Genomic DNA, 22,229 nt, shown 5'->3' with positions numbered 1-22,229 from the left:
CGTCACTGTGATAAATTATGATAAACAACATGAAGTTTATTACAGTGATATCAAAGTCTTAATTGCTCAAATACATAACTGACAAAATATTTAATTTTTAGTATACCATACCAAAAATGATATTCTGGAAGCTTCCTTTAAGTTGATTTTTATGATTTTATTACAAGCGTTGATTATCTGGACTAATTGTTACCAGGATTGTCTGTGTAATCAACTTTTCTGACATTTCAGAAACATATTATTTTATTAATATGGCCCAAATAAATAATTCTTAATGAAAACACTGTTTTTTTGAAAATCAAATTGCCCACAATATTTATCAGGCTGCCCAGCGATGACCCAAATAAATATCATTATTTTCAGTTTGCCTGACTAGATGATAGCAGTATTCATATTGACCCATGATGTGATAAATCATGATAAACAACATGAAATTTATTACAGTGTCCAATTTTGTTTGTCTTTATTCATAATGGTCGGGCATTTTAAATAATGCCAGTATTAATAATTTCATCTGTAACATATACATACATACATTCTGAGGCAGTCGCTTTCATTGAAATTTTCCAGAAATTGCAAATGTGTGAACATTTTCATCGTTTACATACTTATGACTGCTGTGTTGATGTAATAATCTAATAATATTTTCTCATTTAGCCACATCTTGTCAAACTGCATGCTCAGATGGATTACACGTACTAGAAAATGTTCACACTTTTGCAATTTCTGGAAAATTTCAATGAAAGAGACTACCTTGGAATCATCAGTTTGGTCATGTTGCTGGTATAACAGCAGAAACCTATTACAAAACAAATAAACATACTCAACATTAGAAAATGTACAGGGCATACTGAATTCAACATATAAAGCACCAGCTACATGATGTAGCACAACAAAAAAAGTACTTGAAAGTATGTTTCAAGTTTGCAAGCCACATATGCTATTCGTAGATGCACTGCACTGTATATTGAAGTAGGTTTTTTTTTTTTAGTACATGGAATAACTGCAATGAACACTAGCTACTTAATGTCAGTTTGTATTTTTTTTTTTTTTTTTTTTTTATCAGTGAACACTCCACAGTGATTTTTAAAAAAATTCATATTGTTTTTTACATTCAAAAATACCTTTGCTAGATGCCCCTGTATACATCATTGACTCACTGCCAGTTGCATTGATACATCTTGTTTGGTTATGAATTCACCTGTAGCAGTATCATCAGCACTTTCACTTCAGGTTTGGTCAGAAGTGGATCTTTATGTTGCTGTGGAAAGAAATTTTGCATCATACTTCCAACACAGCAGAACATTGCGCCCTTCGATTGGAAAAGACCTGGTTCGGTTCTAGTCGTGACATGGGGAATCCTTATATGGGCGTTTTCAGTTGAAGGTGAGATAGCCGATCTCATACGGTGGTAGCAGTGTTTTTTCTCCCGGAAACTCGGGTTTTCATTCTGCGTACAGACAAATCAGCCTTCAGAACACATGCAATTTACAGACAAAAATTACTGTTGCTGGTCATGAGCGATAGATGGCATTGATGGTAGTAGTGTTGTAGTTGGAGAATTAAGTAGATTTGATGTATTTAGCGAAGTAGTGTGTGCCCTCCCACGATGAGTCCTTGGACTCCCTGGAGGTGTCACGTAATAATAATAACAAAACAATGGGCTCCTCTACATTTTTTCCATGGAATGAAAATGCATCTCAGTGGTTGTTTCCACTTGGCCTGGTTGAACAGACTTGTTGATCTTCAAATTTGGCTGCTCAGGTCTTCAGACCTAATGTTTTTGGAATTTTTGTATGTAGAAGCAGATAAAAGTGAAAACATAGAAAGCATTGGTTCACTGTAAATTTTGGATGCTATGGTTCGTATGAAGGATAATCTAATCCTTCAAGTAATGTAAGCTGTTACTGTCATATATCTGTTTTAAACATAAATTGCAATTGTGTGCTTATTCTTATCTTTCTTATCATCTTAAATTCAAATAATGAAAGCTTTGTACCCATTAATTATTGGATCCATGATCATATGCATTTTTTTTTTTTTTTACTCAGAAAGCTCTGTACCTTAAACCCTTTCAAAGGTAATCAGTCTCATTCCTCCTGACTTATCCTGTATGTACAAAATCAGCAAATAGCAAACACTACTATAATAAACTTGCTTACTAACAAACTACTGAATTAAGACTATTACACTTTTTTTATAATCTTTGTCAAGTAGCTTTATTTAAAAATTGGTATTATGCGTGACAACGTGCGTGTCTTGTTAACGTGATTTATTCGTTGTGGTTCATTACGTAATTGTTATGAAAGTTCATTTCTTTGATGTTTAATGATCTGATAAAAGTTTTCCAAATTTCTGGTAAAATTAGACCTTGATTCTTGTTTAGGTTTTCAGTTTTACGGGCGACCGTAGCTGCTTCTTTAAAGGTTCTTGAATGGTAGTTATCTTCTATGTATGGCATAAGGCTCTTATCCCACTCAATATGATGGTTAGTAGAGGCAAAGTGGCATGAAAGGCCTGAAATGTCTTGTCTGTTATTTCTGACATATCCTATGTGTTCTTTCTTTCTCGTTTCAAAGCTTCTAGAGGTCTGACCTACGTAACTAATACCACATGAACAAGGTATATTATATACTCTAGAGTACTTGTAGAATGGGTGAGGATCATTCGGTGATCTTAAAAATTTCCAAATAGTGTTGATTGGTTTGAATGCCACTCTGATCTTATGCGGTTTTAAAAGGTTAGCTAATTTTTTTGAAAGGTTGCTGACAAAAGGAATCGTAATTGTACTGATGTATTGGACGTCATGACGTTGTTGATGTGGTATATCAGTAAAGAGAATCTTGTTATAGAGTCTTTTTGGGTAACCATTTAAAGAAAGGTCTCTGGATGTTGTGGTTAATTCCGTTAGTAGGTCATCCTTGTCTGTCGTATACTGTATAGCTCTTTTCTTGAGACTATGGATAATGCTCAGTTTCTGAGCTATGTGATGAGCTGAGTTGAAATGGAGGTAATGTCCAGTATTTGTAGGTTTTCGGTATACAGATAGGTTGATACTATTATTGGATTGTTTCTTTATTAAAATGTCAAGGAATGGCAGTTTTTTATCTTTTTCCATTTCTGAAGACATTTCAGGCCTTTCATGCTACTTTGCCTCTACTAACCATCATATTGAGTGGGATAAGAGCCTTATGCCATACATAGAAGATAACTACCATTCAAGAACCTTTAAAGAAGCAGCTACAGTCGCCCGTAAAACTGAAAACCTAAACAAGAATCAAGGTCCAATTTTACCAGAAATTTGGAAAATTTTTATCAGATCATTAAACATCAAAGGAATGAACTTTCATAACAATTACGTAATGAACCATAACGAATAAATCACGTTAACGAGACACGCACGTTGTCACGCATAATACCAATTTTTTGTATGAATTAGAATTATCAGTTATAACCTAGTCTGTAACCTTCATTTTAGCTTACTAGTTTGTATTCCCTGAGGATGCCAATAGAAAAGGATTGGCGAAACATGTAGGAGGATAAAATAAAGCTACTTGACAAAGATTATAAAAAAAGTGTAATAGTCTTATGAATAATTGTCAAGAAAAAAATTCAACACAAACTACTGAATTCTTGACCAAAGACCATAGGTAAAATGCCATGCTAAAAGCAATTCACTATAGCAAACTATCCATATATGATTTCATAGCTAAGTGATGTTTTTATTTGGTCAAATTATCCTTTGGAAATTTGGGATTATTTGGAGAACCTGTGGAACAAGTAAAACATTTCAGCTACTTAGGCACGATTTTTACTGAAGAAGGTAAATTAAATATAGAAATAGACAACAGAATCAGCAAAGCTGGTATGGTGGGAAGTCAATTGAATAAATTCATATGGAATAAGAGAGAAATTAGTCGGAACACTAAATTAGCTGTATACAAGACAGTGTTCAAACCAGTTTTAACTTATGGATCTGAGAGCTGGGTCAGAAGTAAAACACTTGACCAAAGACTAGAGACCGCAGATATGAGAGTCCTGAGAAAGATTATAGGCATGAACAGATGGCATCAATGGCAATATCATATTAAAATCGAGGATTAGGAAAGAACTTGACATTCAGGAATGCGTTAGCAGAGCTAATTTCAGGTGGTATGGTCACATAAACAGAATGGGCAAGGAAAGATTAGCAAAACAAGTGTTCTCTGCAATGTTGGCAGCAAAACGACCCAGAGGAAGACCAAGATATAGGTGGATTGATATGGTACAAAGTGCCTTCATCATCAAATTCCTGCCATGTACCCTCAAGGGGGGGTGTACAGGATATGATAGTTCTACATGAAAAAAACTACATCATTACTAACTTCCTGTCTACAATTTTCCTCCAAATCAGTCTGTTACTTTGTCAAGATGCTAACATTATCAGATCTTATATTTCTATCGTCTAAGGCACTTTGTACCATATCAATCCACCTATATCTTGGTCTTCCTCTGGGTCGTTTTCCTGCCAACCTGGCAGAGAACACTTGTTTTGCTAATCTTTCCTCGCCCATTCTGCTTAAGTGACCATACCACCTGAGATTAGCTCTGCTAACGCATTCCTGGATGCTGACAATGTCAAGTTCTTTCCTAATATCCTCGTTTTTAATATGATATTGCCATTGATGCCATCTGTTCATGCCTATAATCTTTCTCAGGACTCTCATATCTGCAGTCTCTAGTCTTTGGTCAAGAGCATTTTACTTCTGACCCAGCTCTCAGATCCATAAGTTAAAAAACACACAAAGTGCCTTAGACAATAGAAATATAAGATCTGATGATGCTGGAGTCTTGACAAGTAACAGACTGATTTGGAGGAAAATTGTAGATAGGAAGTTAGTAATGATGTAATTTTTTTCATGTAGTACTATCATATCCTGTACACCCCTTGAGGGTACATGGCAGGAATTTGATGATGATGAATTTGGGATTAATATGCAATTTTTGGAAGAAGGAAAGCACCACTTCTTTTCTGAAAATTTGGGGATGGCTTTTGTTGCCATACAACCATTGGAACTTCTTCTTCGTCTATGATCTGTTGTGCTTTTAAGTGTCGAGATTTTGCCAGAAAGATTTCCATGCCCTCCTGTCCAAGGATTGTTCTTTTGCTTCGTTCCAGTTAATTCCCTTCTTTTCCAATTTTTCTTTAATTTCCTTTTGCCAACCTTTCCTGGGCATGCCTATGTTTCTTTTTCCTATTTCCTGGGTTTCATATACAGTTTTTGTTATGCTTCCTTCTTCCATTCGATTAAGATGGCCAAATCACCTCATTTGGGCTTGTGTTATGAATTGGTTCAGAGGTGCAACTTGAAGGCTGTCTCTTATAGCTTGATTTCTTATTCGGTCTAGTCTTGTTTTTTATGCCACTTTCCTAAGTTATTTCATTTCAATTTTTTGTAGTTTATTTGTGTTTACTAAATGGTACAGTTGCAAGTGTTGGTATTAAACACAAAGACTCACAACTGTGTGTTAGTGTTGGTACAAACACTGAATGGTATACTGCATTTTGGTATTCTGGGTAACTTTTTTCTTATCTAGGAGTGGGGACCTTTCATTGCATAGAATAGCTTTGTTCCCTCAGTTTTCCTGTTGTTAATTTATGTGTCTAGTCTACCATCTTGTATATATGATAACAAGTATTTAAAGGGGTAAACTTGTTCCAGTTGATGGTTCTCTATTTTTATTATGTGTTTTGGTTGGTTTCTAGATATGATCATTGTTTTAGTTTTATTTATATTTTTGGTCATATTCCTTTTCTTTGTTTCTTCATACCAAATGTTGATATACTGCAAACATTGTCGGTGCCAGGTTATTTTGCACCCTAGGCAAAGTTTACAAGTGCGCTCCTTATTTCATAAACTAAAATGTTTCTAATTGACATTAAACAAAATAAAATCATCTTTCAGGTTAAATTAATAGGTAAATTAATAGGGCTTTTTTTTGTATTTTCTTTTTTAATTAATTTAAAAATTCTCTGTTATAATTCATTTACAAAAAAAAAAGTTATACTGAAATTTAATATTTTAAAATGTTAATGTTTTAAAATATTTATCTTAACTGAATTTTAAATAGCGGTAAGTTCAAATCATTTAGGTAAGGAACAAAAAATAACTAAGAGTTAAATAGTGTGATGTGTGAGGGATAAGGAAAAAGAATCTATACCTAAATCATATATCACTATTTAATTTTGATATTTTAGTAAAGTATGAATAAAGCATAGCTTGAAGTTTTGCGCCCCTTCATGGCTTACACCCTAGGCAGTTGCCTAGTTTGCCTAAATGGTAGCTCCAGCCCTGACTGCAAATCTTCAGCTGTATTTGCTAGAATCATTACATCATCTACAAAAGCTGTGTGAAATCCTGGTTTCTTTCAGTTTCCTGTATCCTAGGTGGAATTTTTTTGTTTTTGTTTGGCATGCCTTTAAAATTTCATCCTTTACTATAATGAAAAGAAGAAGTGTTAAATATTTTATTTATATGATTTAAACTTAAAGAATTTGTTACTTGGTTAAATCCTTTCTTATTCAAAACCTTATTCAATTAAAATCCTGCCGGCTGTTCTATTGTTAGGTCGTTGCTTTCTCTATATTTTCTGATTTATATCTTCCTATTCTATCCTATCACTATTTTACTTCTTCAGATATCGGGCCTAATATTCTTACATCTACTTATATCTAGGACTGTTTCCTCTTCGGATACTGGCAAATTTTTATTATGCTGCGCCAGCCAGTATCCTATAGTAGAAAAGGTTCCTACTCAGGGAGACAATACTAGACTCTTAGCCGTTCTCACACAATACTTTACTTTAACACTGCCGTATAGATTCAGATTATTGGAGTCATGACCTAAATCTATAATTATATACACTTCCTAATTCCTTCCCGCCAAAATAGGTTCTATTTTTATAAGTGGTAGTTTGGAATCGTAATCAGGCATGACTCAGGCTTAGGTAAATATGACATGTTTATTGGAATATCTAAACAGAATACACAAAAAATTCATACACTTAATTTGACTCAATACTAAATGAAAAGACTCTAGTTAAGAGGTTAACATGCTCTAAATTAATTGAAGGTCATAAAACATGCGAAACACAATAACTGCATATTGGGATAGATAGCAAACGATATGAAGTTAAACTAAAATTCCTTTCTGTAATGCTATTCATAAGATAATATAAACAAACATTCTAATGTTACTCAGTTACTAAAATCTACAATTCTGATTTCATTAAGTTAATCCTATCACATACAATTACTAAAGATCTTTTCCAAATAATTCTTCTTACTCTCTCAAAGGAGGTTAACTTTCTAAATAGAGACTGTCCACAGAGTTCTTTAGAATACTGTTCTTCATTTCACATTCGCAAACAATCTTCTCTCTTCTAATGAATTTTATACAAAAAAAAAAAAGAGTAATTTTACCTTACCGAACTTTTTTCGCATCTTTCAGCACCGTGTGTACGTCTGGTTACTTCTTGTCTATTGGCTGTCCATACGCCAACGTAGGGGTTGCGCTATCTTCATTATTTCTGCCAAAAATGACCTAAATCTTTGCGTTTCAGGAACAACTCGATGGGACTTCTCAGCGACGGCTTGATTTTGCTAGGACTGGAAATTTTTACCTTCAGCTCTGTGTTTTCCGCAGAGCTGAAGGTAAAAATTCTCCATTTTCAAGAAAGCCTGCTGTCTGACATCTTATCTTAGCACAGACGCTTCATCACCCCCCCCCCATTTACGCGAACTCCCGCTAACTTCCGAGCCACCAAACAGGAAAACGATACGACAAGAGACCTCTCCAATACGGCGCTCATCCCCTTATGTTCTTCGTTAGAGCGCCCTCTTTTTCCTCAGTCCCCTTTGCACACACACCCATATCATTTCACCCCCTTGGGTTCATCCCTTGCTTTTTCCTGACGCGGTTATGCTCTTGTATTCCCAGAATTCGCGTTGATATACGTTCTGCTTAAGCTACTGCCACCAGTGTTATGCTGTACACGTAGTTTTATGCCTTCCAAGAATTATTATTTAGTAACTATTTGATGACTCGGTTATTTTACACAGCTTAAGTGAAGCTTAAATTAAGTCAGATTATCCCTCTTTTAAGACATACTCTAATAAAATCTTAATATGAACACAATAGATTAAATATATCGTACATGAAATAAGGAACAAATTTTATACATAAAGTGAAGAAGTTGAAGTTTCACTTTTAATTTAGCTGATGTGCAGGTATTTCTGTTTTTTTTTTTTTTTTTTTTTTTGTAAGTTTAATATGTTGGATTCTGAATGAATGGTTTCTTTGCAAGATTCCTTCATTCAGGATCTAACAGAAGGCTGAGGATACAGCCTTGCCGCATTACTGCATTTGTTTCAAATTGTTTTGATCTATTATTACAGGTTCTTACATAATTTATATTACTTTTGTAGAGACTTTGTATAGCTGCTATTAAGTTATCTTGTGTTCTGTTTTTCTTTAATGTTTGCCATATTAAGTGTCTGGGAACTCGGTCAAAGGCCTTTTCGAAATCTATAAAACATTCATGTACTTCTTTTCCATATTCCAATGTTTTCTCTGATATTTATGTAAGACCGAAGATAAGATCCTGTATACTTCTATTTTTTCGAAAGCCATATTGCATTTCGTCCAGTATACCTTCTATTTGGTTCCTAAGCCTCTCTTCTAAAATACAGGCATACAATTTTCCTGGAATGCTTAGAAGCGAAATCCCTCTATGGTTTCACATTTATGGTTATCTCCTTTCTTAAATATAGGGATTATTATTATTGCTACTTCCCAGTCTTTGGGAATAATTTTCTTCTTCCATATGACATTGAATAGGTGTAAAAGAAATTTTATGGCTTTCATTCCTAAATTCTTCACCATTTCTGGTGTTATTTGGTCATGGCCTACTGATTTGCCCAGTTTTATTTTATTTATTGCTGCTAACAGTTCATTTGCATGAATTTCCTCACTTTGGTCTTCTATTTTGCTTGCATGTCTTGCTCTTAGGGTTCTATTTTTTCCATGTCCTGCATCTTCCAATAATTCTTTGAAGTACTGCTTCCATCTTTCCATGATGGAAATCAGAATACTTTCCATCCTTATTTTTGATAAACTTTATGGGGCATTCATTCTCTGACCTCATTCTTCTTAAAACATTATAGAAGAGTTTTTGGTTTCCTTTAAAATTTTGTTCTAAAGTATGTCCGAAGTCTTCCCAGCATTTTCTTTTCTCTTTTTTTCACTAAGGTTTTAACTTTATTTCTTTGGTGGTTGTATAGTTCTCTATCAACCTGCAGCTTTGATATTATATATCTCTTCCACAATTGCTTTTTCTTTTTAATTTCTTGTTTTAGTTTTTCAGTCCACCAGGGTGTTTTATGTTTTTTCTGTTTATTATTTAAAGTTATACCACAAATTTCTTTGCTTGTTTCTAGAAGTGTTTTGAACCTGTACATAGGCTTTCTACATCTTGGTCTTCATATATCTCTTTTTCTACTGCTTTCATCTTCTCTTCTATTTTACTTTTATATCAATGGCTGTTTCTTCTTTCTTTAGTTTGTAGTTCTTTATTTTAACATTTATTTCCTTGCTACTGTTTCTACATTTTTCAACTTTTATTTTATGGATCGTTTCCAATACTAATAAGTAGTGGTCACTGCCTATTTCAGGATCTCTATACTCTTGCATTTTTTGCATACTTCCAGTATGATCTGCTTATGATGGCATTGTCAGTTATAGATTTTTCATTTTTACTGGGCTCTTCCCTGGTAAACTTATGGATTTCTTTATGCTTGAACATAGTATTCGCTATTACTAAATTATTTATAAGGCAAAGATTTATTATTCTTTCTCCATTATTATTCCGGGTTATTTCTCCTTGTGACCACTTATTTTGTTTCCTCGTCTACTTGATTCCCTACCCAGCCATTAAGGTCTCCTAGTAGTATAATATGCTCCTGAACTACTTTAGTTGTTTTTTTGTAAGATTACAAAGAATTCATTTTTAATTTCTTTATTAGCATTATTATTTGGGCCATATGCAACAATTACAGTGAATAAAGTACTATCCGACCTGTCCTAACCTAATCATTACACATCAGAATCCAAATATGCTAACTAAATAGCTTAAGGAAATTACAACGTACAATAGAATATACATTAAAATAAATTTTAATACACTTCCAATATTTCGGCAACCCGCCATAGAATACAGTGGAAGAAAGCCACGATAATACACCGTAGTAAATTCAAATACGAAAGGCTATTCATGGAATCAGCCTCAGCCCTAAGAAACAATCCAAACCTCAACAAATTTGGTTGTATGAGACTGCCCCAAATTTGGGAAACCTACATCAGAAGACCTTCAGCCCAAACGGCCAAGAATATCTAGGGGGCACCATCAGGACTTTTAGGAGAAAGAATAGCTTCCTGCTTCGTCCTCATTTACTGTGTATTGTGCTTGCGTGCATGTGTCTTGTTTCTAAGTTCCTGTGAAAATGGCAATGTGACGTTGCCGAAATATTGGAAGTGTATTAAAATTTATTTTAATGTATATTCTATTGTACGTTGTAATTTACTTAAGCTATTTAGTAAGCATGTATAACCAACGTCTAAGCCTTCCCACGAGAATCCAAACAGCAGTCAAAACAGTGGACAGAAGCTGGTTGTTCAGTGCCAAAGAAGACAGAGTCGATTCCATTAGCAGGAAAAGTAATGCATAGGTGTTTTGGGATACTAAAGGCATTTTGTTTATTATCTTGAAGAGGGTAAAAAAAATAACAGGACAATATTACTCCGATCTTTCAACCAGACTAGACGAAAAAATTTGTGAGAAAAGGCTTAGTTTACAGAAGAAAAAAATCATCTTTCATCAGGACAATGCATCTGCCCACAAAGGTGTTTTGCCACTGGAAAAATTAAGGGATCTGCACTATGAATTATTGAAACATCACCCTTTTCCCCAGATTTGGCTCTCTCTGACTTCTGTTTCTTCCCAAAACTAAAACTCTTCCTCGTTGGTCAGCATTTTTCTTCAAATCAAGAGGTGATTGCAGCTGTAGAGAGGTATTTTGCAGATCTTACCGAGAACCACTACAGAGACAGGATAATTGCACTGGAGCATCACTGGAAGAAATGTATTAGTCTTAAGAGAGATTATATTGAAAAATAAAAATAATTTTGAAATTACAATTGCTTTTTTTCATTGTTAGGCCGAGAACTTTTTGGACCGCCTTCGTGCTTCATGTGCAAACATTGTTTACTTTGCTTGGTTAAAGGATTAAACCAAGAATATAATTTCTTGTCATCTTTAATATATAGTATTACCAAGTGAAAAACTTTCAACATCTATCTCTAATTCAGAGTATTTTAAAAGATACTTCATATGCAAACATTGTTTGCTTACACTTTGATAAAGGATTAAACCAAGAATATAATTTGTTGGCATCTTTCAATTAACAAAAGGCAGTTTCTGAAATTTCTTGATGGTGATTTGTGGGGAGGGGGGATATTTTCTCAGAATTTTAATATGTCAGCTTTGTACAGGAAAAAACTCCAAAACTGAAAGCACTTTAGTACAGTACTGTATGTACTTATGTAAAGTTGGTAAATCTGGGAAGAAATTCAGTAGAAAAAACAAAACATTGAAATACTGTGTGATTAGTATGATCTCTCTCCAACCTCAAGACATTGAAGATATATGTCATATACATTTTGTGTTGTGTGATTTATGCAGTAATTTTTTTTAACTATAGATGAACTCTATTTTATGATCTTTGGAAATTGCAGGTATATTTGCAGTCTGAACTACTGAAATCACAAAATCAAGGTGATGTGTGGACAGTTGCACGCAGTACTAAAAAGCAAAGTTGGTTATTAAATTGTTGGTGTTTCAATCCTGGAGTGGGGTAAGTATGTTATGAATATAATAAATATAACTGTTTGTTTTGTAATTAGGTTAATTCAAATCACACACACAAAAGTGATTACCAAGAAATAATGGAACTGATGGTGTTCCTATCAGCTTAGTGTTTCCCAAAGTCATAAAAGTTGCATATGACTTTTGGAGCCTTACCTCATCATCATATCACTATCGTAGTAGGAGATAATATGAAAAATATGAGCTATAAAAAAAAAACTTATAAGATTAACATAGTTTATTGGGGAGGGGAGGGGGAACACTCCTTTCAAGAAAAAGCTTTAGTTTTGTTTGTATGCAAAAAAAAATTTAATTCACGAAATGGAGCTGCTTGTAACCAGACACTAAGGCAAGGATATCAGATTCAATATTTGCAAGTTTAATAACAAAGAAGTAGTTCCATTTCTATAAGGACGCTCTGCTTTTTCATTTACTATCACTGAAGTAGAGAATCTAAACTCATACATGCATAAGGTTGTGAAAAACAGAAAGTACTTCATTGATTTGTGAGAGGACTTGATATTTAGAATTAACACTCATCCAGAATGATGACTGTATTTTGTTTGTGTGCAGTTTCAGAAATCCATTTGATGCCAGCTTTAAGAGTTTTTTGTCTGAATCTGACAAGTTATATATTATCTTATAAAGGAATGGGAAGGGATCGAATTCACCATTACTAAGGTATACGTGCTGCAGCAAGTTTTTTAATTCTTTTGACTTTTATCTTGAACATGACAAATGAATATAAATTTACTTTCTAAAGATAGATTGAAGTAATTCAAATGAGCAAAAATTTCAGTATTGTATGCCAATTTACTTAGTGATTTCCAGTTATGCATTCATTTCTTCAGGTTGAAGTTTTCATTCAGAAACACTTGAAGTTCTTCTCCAGCTCAAAACATGAATCAGAATTTTCTGCATGAAAGCCAGTGGACATTAGTGTTAAATAGTAAATTATTGTAATTACTGCTCATCTCTTCACATGGCTGAGGAAAAAAAACTGAGGATAAAATATATAATTTTAACAACTTCATTCATGTATTGAGTGGTGAATGTTTCACTGTATATACAGCAGTATGATTTGACTTCTACTGCAACAGCTTCTTTCTCAGAACTGATTATGGCTGTGGTGCCATCCATACTTGTTCTAATGCATTGATCCTAGTTATTGCTGTTGTTTCTGATGAGCACATCAATAACTTGAAAAATAGCTTCTCTAATTGTGTGTTGTTTTGATCGTGAACCTGTTAATTTTAAATATATTAAATTTCTAATATATTTTAATATTAATAGAATTGACAATATCGGTAAACTTATGGCAATAATTGCTGTTTTATGTTTTCAGCCATATCTAAAATTCTGCAATGAACTGTATTATTTGAGAGCTACTTTTTTCGGTAGTCATTCCTGGTGTCACTACCACTTTAGCTGCCGGTTTTACTAATGTTTCACCAATTAGTTCAAAAGTTTCAGACTTTACTCTGAAGTATGATATGCTACATAGGATGCTATGCTAATATGTTCTCTCCCCCCACCCATCACATGAAGTATTCAAGATTGTTGAAGGTACTTGAAATAATTTCATAGAAAACCAGTAGAATTTTTGAAGAATTCTATTGGTTTTCTATGAATTTTTTGTTTGCTTTCAGAATAGTTGGAAGGTTTCATATCATCCATCGTAAAGATTTCATAGCAATTGTGCATATTGGAATAGATTCTATGTCATCAATGTGTGAGAATCCAAATTTAATATTACCTTCATTGTATTTGCAGATTGCTTCAGCTTTCTTTGATCTGACATCTTTAACACACATTTCAGTTGATTTCCCATGGTGTGTTAATCTTAGCAGTTGTTGCCCAATCAGTTGCATTGCTGCAGTGTATCCAAGTGCCCAATTAATTTCATTAAATGGTTTAATAAAAATTAATAAAATCAAAAAAGAAAGTATTTCAGTCATATATTATTGCAGGACACTCAATGATAAATGTATACCATATTTTTTATATCATACAAATAATACCACACATACATATTGTCCTGAACAAAAACACTGCTGCAGTGATGATGATAATTTATCTGAGGATAAGCTGACATTAGAAATAGCTTGGTTAAAAGAAATTATTAGGAAATCGACCAGGGAATTGGAAAAGGTGGAAAAACATTTGTTTAAACTTAGACAGGATAAGAAAAAGGATGAGAACAAAAACATGCAAGAAAATACTGATCTTGGTAATCAAAATATTGATAACAACAAGGTAAGTCTGTTAATATCTACAAAAAAAGAGGTAATATGGTATGGTGACTCAATTTTAAAATTTGCGCTTGCCGAGGGAGTCACCACTTCTAGTTTCCTGGGAACGAAAATTAAAAATATGACAAATGTAATCGAAAACCAAAAATGAAGTGTAAAAGAAATGGTAGTGCTGGTAGGTACTAATAATTTAAGTGATGACGAACATAGTATGAGAGAAGATATGAAAGGTCTGTTTGAAGAAGCGAGAGAGAGAGAAATGTGAAAGAGTAAAAATTGTAGGATTACTTCCTAGATATGATAGTACTGAGTTAAGAAGGAGGGCGACGATAGCAAATGATTTCACGTGCGGGCTATGTAGAAGATATGGATGTGAGTTTTAGATGTGTAGGGTGTGCTTGATGGCAAAAAAGATTTGTATAAGAATGATGGCCTGCACTTGAATTCATTTGGCATCAGAAGCCTGGAGAAATTACTTCTTGGTATGAGACTTAATGCAGAGTGTCAGGGAACATCAAGGGGCCGATGGGAAAAATGTGTGTGAAAGTTCAACTATGGTATACAAACGAGATAAAGATATGAATGCCTTTGAACATGGTTATGTATGTGGCGAAGGAGTGGAAAAATATGCTTTGGGTTCGGACCTTTTAAGTATGTCTGGGGAGAGAAAAGAGAAAATTCTAGAACAAGACCAAATACATTGCATATCTAATAATAAAAATAGGCTAGGTCGTAACTTATTATGTCTATACACAAATGCTAGGAGCATTAGAAACAAAGGGATTGAGTTTGTTGCTTTATTGAATACGACGTGGCCTAAGATTGTTGGCATTAGTGAAACCTGGCTATCAGAATCAGATATGGTAAGTGGGATCGAGTGTAATGGATATACTATTTTTAGGAATGACAGAAAAGATAGGAGGGGAGGAGGAGTGCTACTAATGATATCAGATGACTTAAGTCCAGTTAAGGTAGAAATACAAGAAAACAATGAGGGTAACAATGTTCCATGTAGCGATGAGTTTGAGTCTAATTGGTGTGAAGTGGAGGTTAACAGAATGAAATATATGGTGGGGGTGTTGCTACAGACCTGGCAGCTCAGTTGTAGGGGACGAAGAAATGCATCGCCAATTTAGCCTTAATTGGTACCAAGCGAATGGTCATTATGGGTGACTTTAATTTTCCAAACATTAATTGGGTAGAAGAGAAATCTCATGATCAGAAAGAACAGGAATTTATTGAACTGTTGCAGGATAACTTTCTCAAGCAGCATGTGAAAGAAGGAACTCGAGGTCAAAGAGTGTTGGATTTGCTCATAGCATCAGAAGGGATCTCTGTTGAGAATATGGCTATTTTACCACCAATTGGTGACAGTGATCATGCTGTTCTTTCTCGGGAAGTATCTACTTGTATTGAAGCTCTGATTAAATCAGGCTACATGCTAAATTACAAAGCTCGAAATTATGATCAACGTAGAAGAATACTATCTTGTCCCATGGTGTCAGTTACTGAATGGAAAAAATGTCATCGGTGCATGGGAATCTTTGAAAAAGTGCTTGAATGAGGTGGTATCTGAATGTATCCCTAATGTTCGAAGAATAAATAGGTTGGGAGTGAAATGGATGTGCAGCCTTATTAAGCTAGAGATCCACAAGAAGAAGTTGATGTGGAAAGAATATCGTGAGAATAAGAGTGAGAGGAGTTATGAAATATATAAAGCTCAGGCCAGAAAAGTAACGAGTATTGTGAGAAAAGCTAAAACGGAGTATGAAAAGAAATTGGCCATGCAAGCTAAAGGCAATCCAAAAGAATTCTATCGTTATGTCTCAAGCAAAACAAAGAATGAATGTGGAAGAATAAGTTTATTGAATGCAGATGGTACATGAGTGTTGGAAGCTAAGGAGATTGTTCAGTTAATGAGTGCTCACTTTGCTAAGATATATCAACCAGCTGTATGTAGCATGGTGCTACTGCTATGTTGGATGAAGAGTTATGGGTTCATGAAAATGAGGTTGAAGAGCTCTTGCATAACCTGGATCAGAATTTGCCAATAGGGACAGATGGAATATCTGCCCGTTTGTTAAAAGAATGTTCAGCTGAATTGGCTAGGCCTTTCACCCATTTGTATAACTTGAGTCTCAGCTCAGGAATGGAAGGAATGTATGATAGTTCCATTGCTCAAGGGTGGTGCAAAAACTAATGTGTCTAACTACCGACCTATTAGTACAGTCATACCCTGAAGTTCCGCAGTAGGTGGGACCAACAAAAGACGCGTAAGTCGAATTCGCATAACTCGGGGGTATAATTTTGCATGTGGTTTATATATACAAACATACAAAATATTAGTTAATTGGGACTAAAGGTTTACAAAAACACCTATATTTTTTTTTAAAGAAATATAATCATAATTGTAGTTTTTCATACATAAAAATAAGAAAGTTATTTCGATGTCAATGGTTTCATAAAATCTAATAGATTCGTCTGACGGCATAATGTCTTTTTCTTGTCAAGCAAAATTTCTTCATAGCAAGCTAATGATTTTTTTATTCCTTACCTTGTGGCTACAATTTGCTCTTCTTTAGAATCTATGTCCTCCAAAACCTGTAAACCTTTCTTTTATGATTGTTCTTACTGTAGATTTCTGTAGATCGAACTTCTTTACTAGCTTACAAATTTTCATTCTGCCTTCAAAATCCTTAATAATGTTGAGTTTTGTTTCCAAAGTCAATGTTTTTCTTTTCTTGCTAGCTGTAGAAGAATTGGACTTGCTTCCTTTGGACGACATTATTATTTTTTATGTGATAAAATTTATATCAAGAACATAACAATAAACAATTGCAAGGTTTGTAGACTATAAAAATCGTGTATGAATGGAGACCATGCAAAACACATCAGTGCTTGATCACAGCATGTGCAACACTGGCGAATGTGGCCGGCACCGGAAAGATACAACTAGTGGTGAAGCGGGACGGGAATACGTACATATAAGAAACTGCGTAAGTTGGGGTTGCGTAAGTCGGGTATGACTGTATCTCTGGTGTGGTAGTGAAGATTTTAGAGAAGTTGGTAAGAACTCACATACAGAAATGGGTAGACAAGGATTCTATACTATGCAGGGAACAGCATGGGTTTAATAAAGGAAGGTCGTGTTTTAGCAATTTGCTCATATTTTATAGCAATGTTATGACCGAGTTAGATAAAGGGAATGGATACACTATGATCATGTTGGATTTTTCTAAGGCATTTGTTAGGATACCACACGATAGGCTAACTGGATAATATGGGAGTAAAACATAATCTATAGACTTGGATCAGGGGATGGTTGACAGACAGATATCAAAAAGTGGTATACAGTGGATGTAAATCTGCCAGATTTAAGGTAACCAGTGGTGTACCTCAGGGTTCAGTCCTTGGGCCATTATTGTTCAATCTATACATTAATGACATCAAGCAGGGTCTGGCATCATTATTTGCAATTGTTTGCTGATGATGTGAAGATAGGCAGGGCAATCAGGAATGCTACTGATATTCAGAAATTACAAAATGATTTGAATAAACTGGAAATCTGGGCTAACGAAAATGGCTGTCAGTTTAATGTTAGTAAGTGTAAAGTTATGCACTTTGGCGTGATTAGAGTTCCAGTGGCATATTATATTAGCGGGGTTATGCTACAAGAAACTGAAGAGGCAAAGGACCTTGGTGTATTGATGGATAAGAATTTAAAGTTCAGAGGTCACATAGCAAAAGTTGCAAATACAACTCAGAAGATAATTGGTATGTTGAAGCGAACCTTGACATGTAAGGATAAAGAAGTAATTTTGCCTCTTTATAAGGCTTTGATACGACCACACCTGGATTACTGTGTACAGATTTGGTCTCCCGGATTCCAAGGAGATAAAGAAGCTGTGGAAAGGGTGCAAAGAAGAGTTACAAAGATTATATCCGGATTATGGGATTTAGATTATGAGGACAGATTGTGAGTATGTGGATTACAGACTCTGGTTAACATGAGAAAGAGGGGCGATATGATAGAGGTCTATAAACTTTTGAATGGGTGTTATAGCATTTCAACTGATGAAATTTTTCATTATATGGAAGGCGGGAGAGAACACAGGGGCATCCATGGATGTTAAGGTTGTTCTCTCTGTCAAGAAAAGGTTAAGAGCTAGGTTTTTCTCCCAGAGAGCAGTGAGTGAGTGGAATAATTTGCCCTTACGGGTAATGAGTGCATCCAGTGTGAATGAATTCAAGGGTAGGTATGATAGCTGGGTTGAGTAATTTACAACTTCTCTTGATGAATCCTTGACTCCCTGGAGGTCTTAGATAATAATAATATCAGGATATATTTGCTATGAATATCTTTGCACATTTCGCCAGCCAGTTATGCTATCTGCTATCATGGGTCAGCCACCATAGTGCCATGGCCAGAGCAGGTGTATAAACATGAATACATGGGTTAATGTCTGCAATTTTAACTGCCTTTTAGCTTCTCTATAACTAACTATAATCTAAAACTCCTAAAAATTATAGGAAAAGCAAATAAGATTATTTCTTTCCTGCTTAATCCCCCATTAAACTGTCATGTTATCCATTATGTTAAGAGCAGACTGACTTTTAGTTGTATGTAATTTGTGCAGCCAGAAATATTACCACTTCTGTTTGGAAAATTTAATATCATTTGAATTTTAATGATTTAATTTTTGCCATGTAGCACTGGTGATACAAGTACCATATTTTGGGAAATGTGTCTTAGAAGATGAAAGTGATGAATAACATTGTTTAGGATTCAAAATAATTGAACAATATAAAAAAAATTTAATAGAACTAGCTGTGATTATAGTGAATTATCCCATTTTTCCCTTGCGTGTTATAGGTTCAATGGCCTGTCATAACGAAGTAACTTGGTTCTGTTTGAAACGTAATGACCCTGTTAGGGTGGTTAATCCTATATGCATGGTGTATTATGGATGTCAGTGTGTGTGATCTTTTGGACATTTTTACTTTGTGGGATGAAAAACCCATCTAACTCTTTTTCATTTGAAAAGCCCATATTAAGGTTCTTCACATCCTATATGAGATTCAAACCCAGGTATGTTCTTATTCCCCCTACAGTGAATAAGAACATATCTGAGAAATATCAAAACATCTTCCAAAACCTAATATCAGTTATTAGTTATTAGGAGAGTCATCAGAAAGTTGGAAATTTCAACAGGATAGTCAATTTTTGTACAAGTTCTTGCAATCCTGTTTGTACATCCTGATTAATTTTAATAAGAAGAATGTCAGGTTTACATTTTATGAAATCCGGTTATTATTTTATGAATTCTGTTATTATGGTTTTACATCTCAGAAGATACCCTTACGAGACTTACTGCAGTTGAGCAGATGGATACAGTTCCATAAAGCCTGTAGACTATACTTCAGTAGAAAGTTCATTAGCTTAGTAATACCCAGCTATTTAAAATGAGGATTTCATGATTATTTATCCTTTTAGGAAGCTTAGGTCTTTTGTGGTCAGCTATTCAAGCTTTGCTCAGGACATAAACCACTGCTGTTTCTTAATGACATCAAAAATAAAAACTAATGTATTAGTAGATGGGCTTTAGAGGATTTGGAATTTAATCTCATCTTTTCATATGTTTTTTCCTTGGCATGCAAATATAGTTGCTCAGTGTCTTCTGATACTGATATAATACCTCGGTTTGCCCAAATTTGACTACATCAAAATCAGAATGACATCAAAAATAAGAACTAATGTATTAGTAGATGGGCTTTAGAGGATTTGGAATTTAATCTCATCTTTTCATATGTTTTTTCCTTGGCATACAAATATAGTTGCTCAGTGTCTTCTGATACTGATATAATACCTCGGTTTCCCCAAATTTGACTACATTACATGCTTCTAGTGGGTTTGACTTAGCACCTATCTTAAATTTTCTCACCATTTTGAGAATGTTGAAGCAGAAACTTTGGGATATTTAATATAAGATATCCAGCTCAACTTTATTTTATTTGATTTGATTTTTTTATGTCACAAAGACATTAAAGGTCATACTGCACTAGGACATAGGTCACAGCAGTACATATAGTAATTGGTTAGTAAGACAATCACAAACATCCATGCCCTTGGCTATATTTGAACCTGCAACCCATTGGATGGAGAGCAGATGTGCTAACCACTTAGCCAACCAGGTTGGTGCTCAACATTATATGCTGTTGGGAGATACCTTTGCAGGTAGACAAACCATTTCTAAATACATACAGTTTCTGATGATTTACTGTGTTTTAATGTTGCAAAACTGTATATTAACTTCTACTGAGCCACACATATATACTCGTCATCCAGAAGGAATGTGAAGTGAACCACTGAAATAACATGGATACACTGTATGATGATTGATATATTTCATTCACTACAGCTGGTTGGATTATTAAGAGTGATAAAGCTAGAATCCATGTAATATTGTAACTTCATTGAAAGGAAAAGAGTCGAAAACAATTCGCCTATTCTTTGGGATGTCATTGGATCTATTATAAGACTATGAAAACATTATGAGAGGACTGTTAGGTAGGTTATAAATATAGAGATAGAAATAAAGTGAAATCTAACATCACAGTTGATCTGGACCGTGCAGTTGACAGTTTTGATATCATCAAAGCATACTGCTATACAAGCAAAAATTAGATGTATTGTGTCAGATAGATGAAAAAGTTGGACTTAAAATAAATATGCATAAAAACAAAACCTCTTAAATTGAAAAACAAAAGGCAAAAGAATATAAAATGTGACCAACATACAGTAGATAAATAGTATTAAGACCATCCTGGTCCTAATACAATTTTCCAATTGTATAATGGAGGTTCAGAGTTGACTCCTGTTCTGCATTGCTATTTTATTTTCTCTTATTCTGCTGGTATCGTTCTTGCAGGTTGGAAATTGGCTCATATTAAGAAGGGCTATTTCAAGGGATAATGCTGCTTTGTCACTGAGATGCAGTGAAAAAAAAAAAAAAGAAAGAGAAACATGCAGTTTCTCTTTCTTTTCTCAGTGCTTTCTATAGTTTTTTCAAAGCTATGGAAAAAAATCATTAACTTTTATGTTGTCTGGAAACCTCTGAACTGTTAAATGATTACCAGTATGGACACTGTCAATCAATAGGAGTTCTTTGCTTATATCACTCACCTTTGAATACATGCCATGGAAAAGTTTTGGTTATCTTGATTGTGCTTAGTACACTCAACTTTCTCTTTTGCAAACTTACTGAAACACTTGATAAAGCTCCATAGGTATAGTGGTATGCCAAAATAAATTCACTCTAGCAAACATATTCATCTGGTCTCTGTGAATTTGTTTTAGTGAGAGTTGACTGTATCTCTAAGCCATGTGATTGTTTAGCAGAAAGTCTTTTCATTAAGCTTCCATTATATGGGTTGTTTTCTCACCTCTGCATTTGGTTGCCAGCTTTTTCTCTAGTTGTACTTTACATATGATGGTGGATAGGTCTTTATCTTCAAGTTTTACAACTAATGCTTGGGTTCTAGATGGTTTGGTTCTTTCACATTTTTTTCCCCCTCTGTATTTACCAGTTATTAAGATGCCAAGAATTATATTCTTGTGAAAATACATAACACTTATGAAGATACTTCATGCACAAACTTTCTTTGCTTAAACTTGGATAAAGGATTAACAATATTTTAACAAAAACAATATTCTTGGCATATTTAATTTAATTTATAACTGAGTGAAAAACCTTCAACAACCACGAGGTGGTATCAAAAAGTTTCGAGACTAGGTTTGTAACATGCCAACAGATGGCAGCACAAGACTGCATGCACAGTCACAGGGAACACCTACCTTCATAAGTCAGTGTACCAAAAGACATCGTCCTGTGTACATCGGGAGCTGTGCAACTGATGCTATTCTGACCACCTGCATTACGACATCTGCGATTTCATCATGGACAGCAAGTTAGAACAGAGGGCAAACGTGAAATTCTGCATGCAACCGGGCAAATC

The 22,229-nt window shown here is 34.5% G+C and overlaps 1 protein-coding gene across 1 annotated transcript in view; it reads left to right on the top strand.

The window, feature by feature from the left end:
• Window positions 1-22,229, top strand: part of LOC150095845 (regulator of telomere elongation helicase 1 homolog) — a 332,736-nt gene that overhangs the window by 120,071 nt on the left and 190,436 nt on the right. The window contains exon 7 of the mRNA XM_090409544.1: window positions 11,832-11,950. Within this exon, the coding sequence (XP_090265670.1) occupies window positions 11,832-11,950 (119 nt within the window). The remainder of the gene's footprint in view (window positions 1-11,831; window positions 11,951-22,229) is intronic.

The sequence above is a fragment of the Typopeltis vanoorti genome, chromosome 19 (genome assembly GCF_054136105.1).
Source record: "Typopeltis vanoorti isolate ZY-2024b chromosome 19, IOZ_Tvanoo_1.0, whole genome shotgun sequence".
Taxonomy (NCBI): domain Eukaryota; kingdom Metazoa; phylum Arthropoda; class Arachnida; order Uropygi; family Thelyphonidae; genus Typopeltis; species Typopeltis vanoorti.
This window is presented reverse-complemented; position numbering and strand designations above follow the sequence as displayed.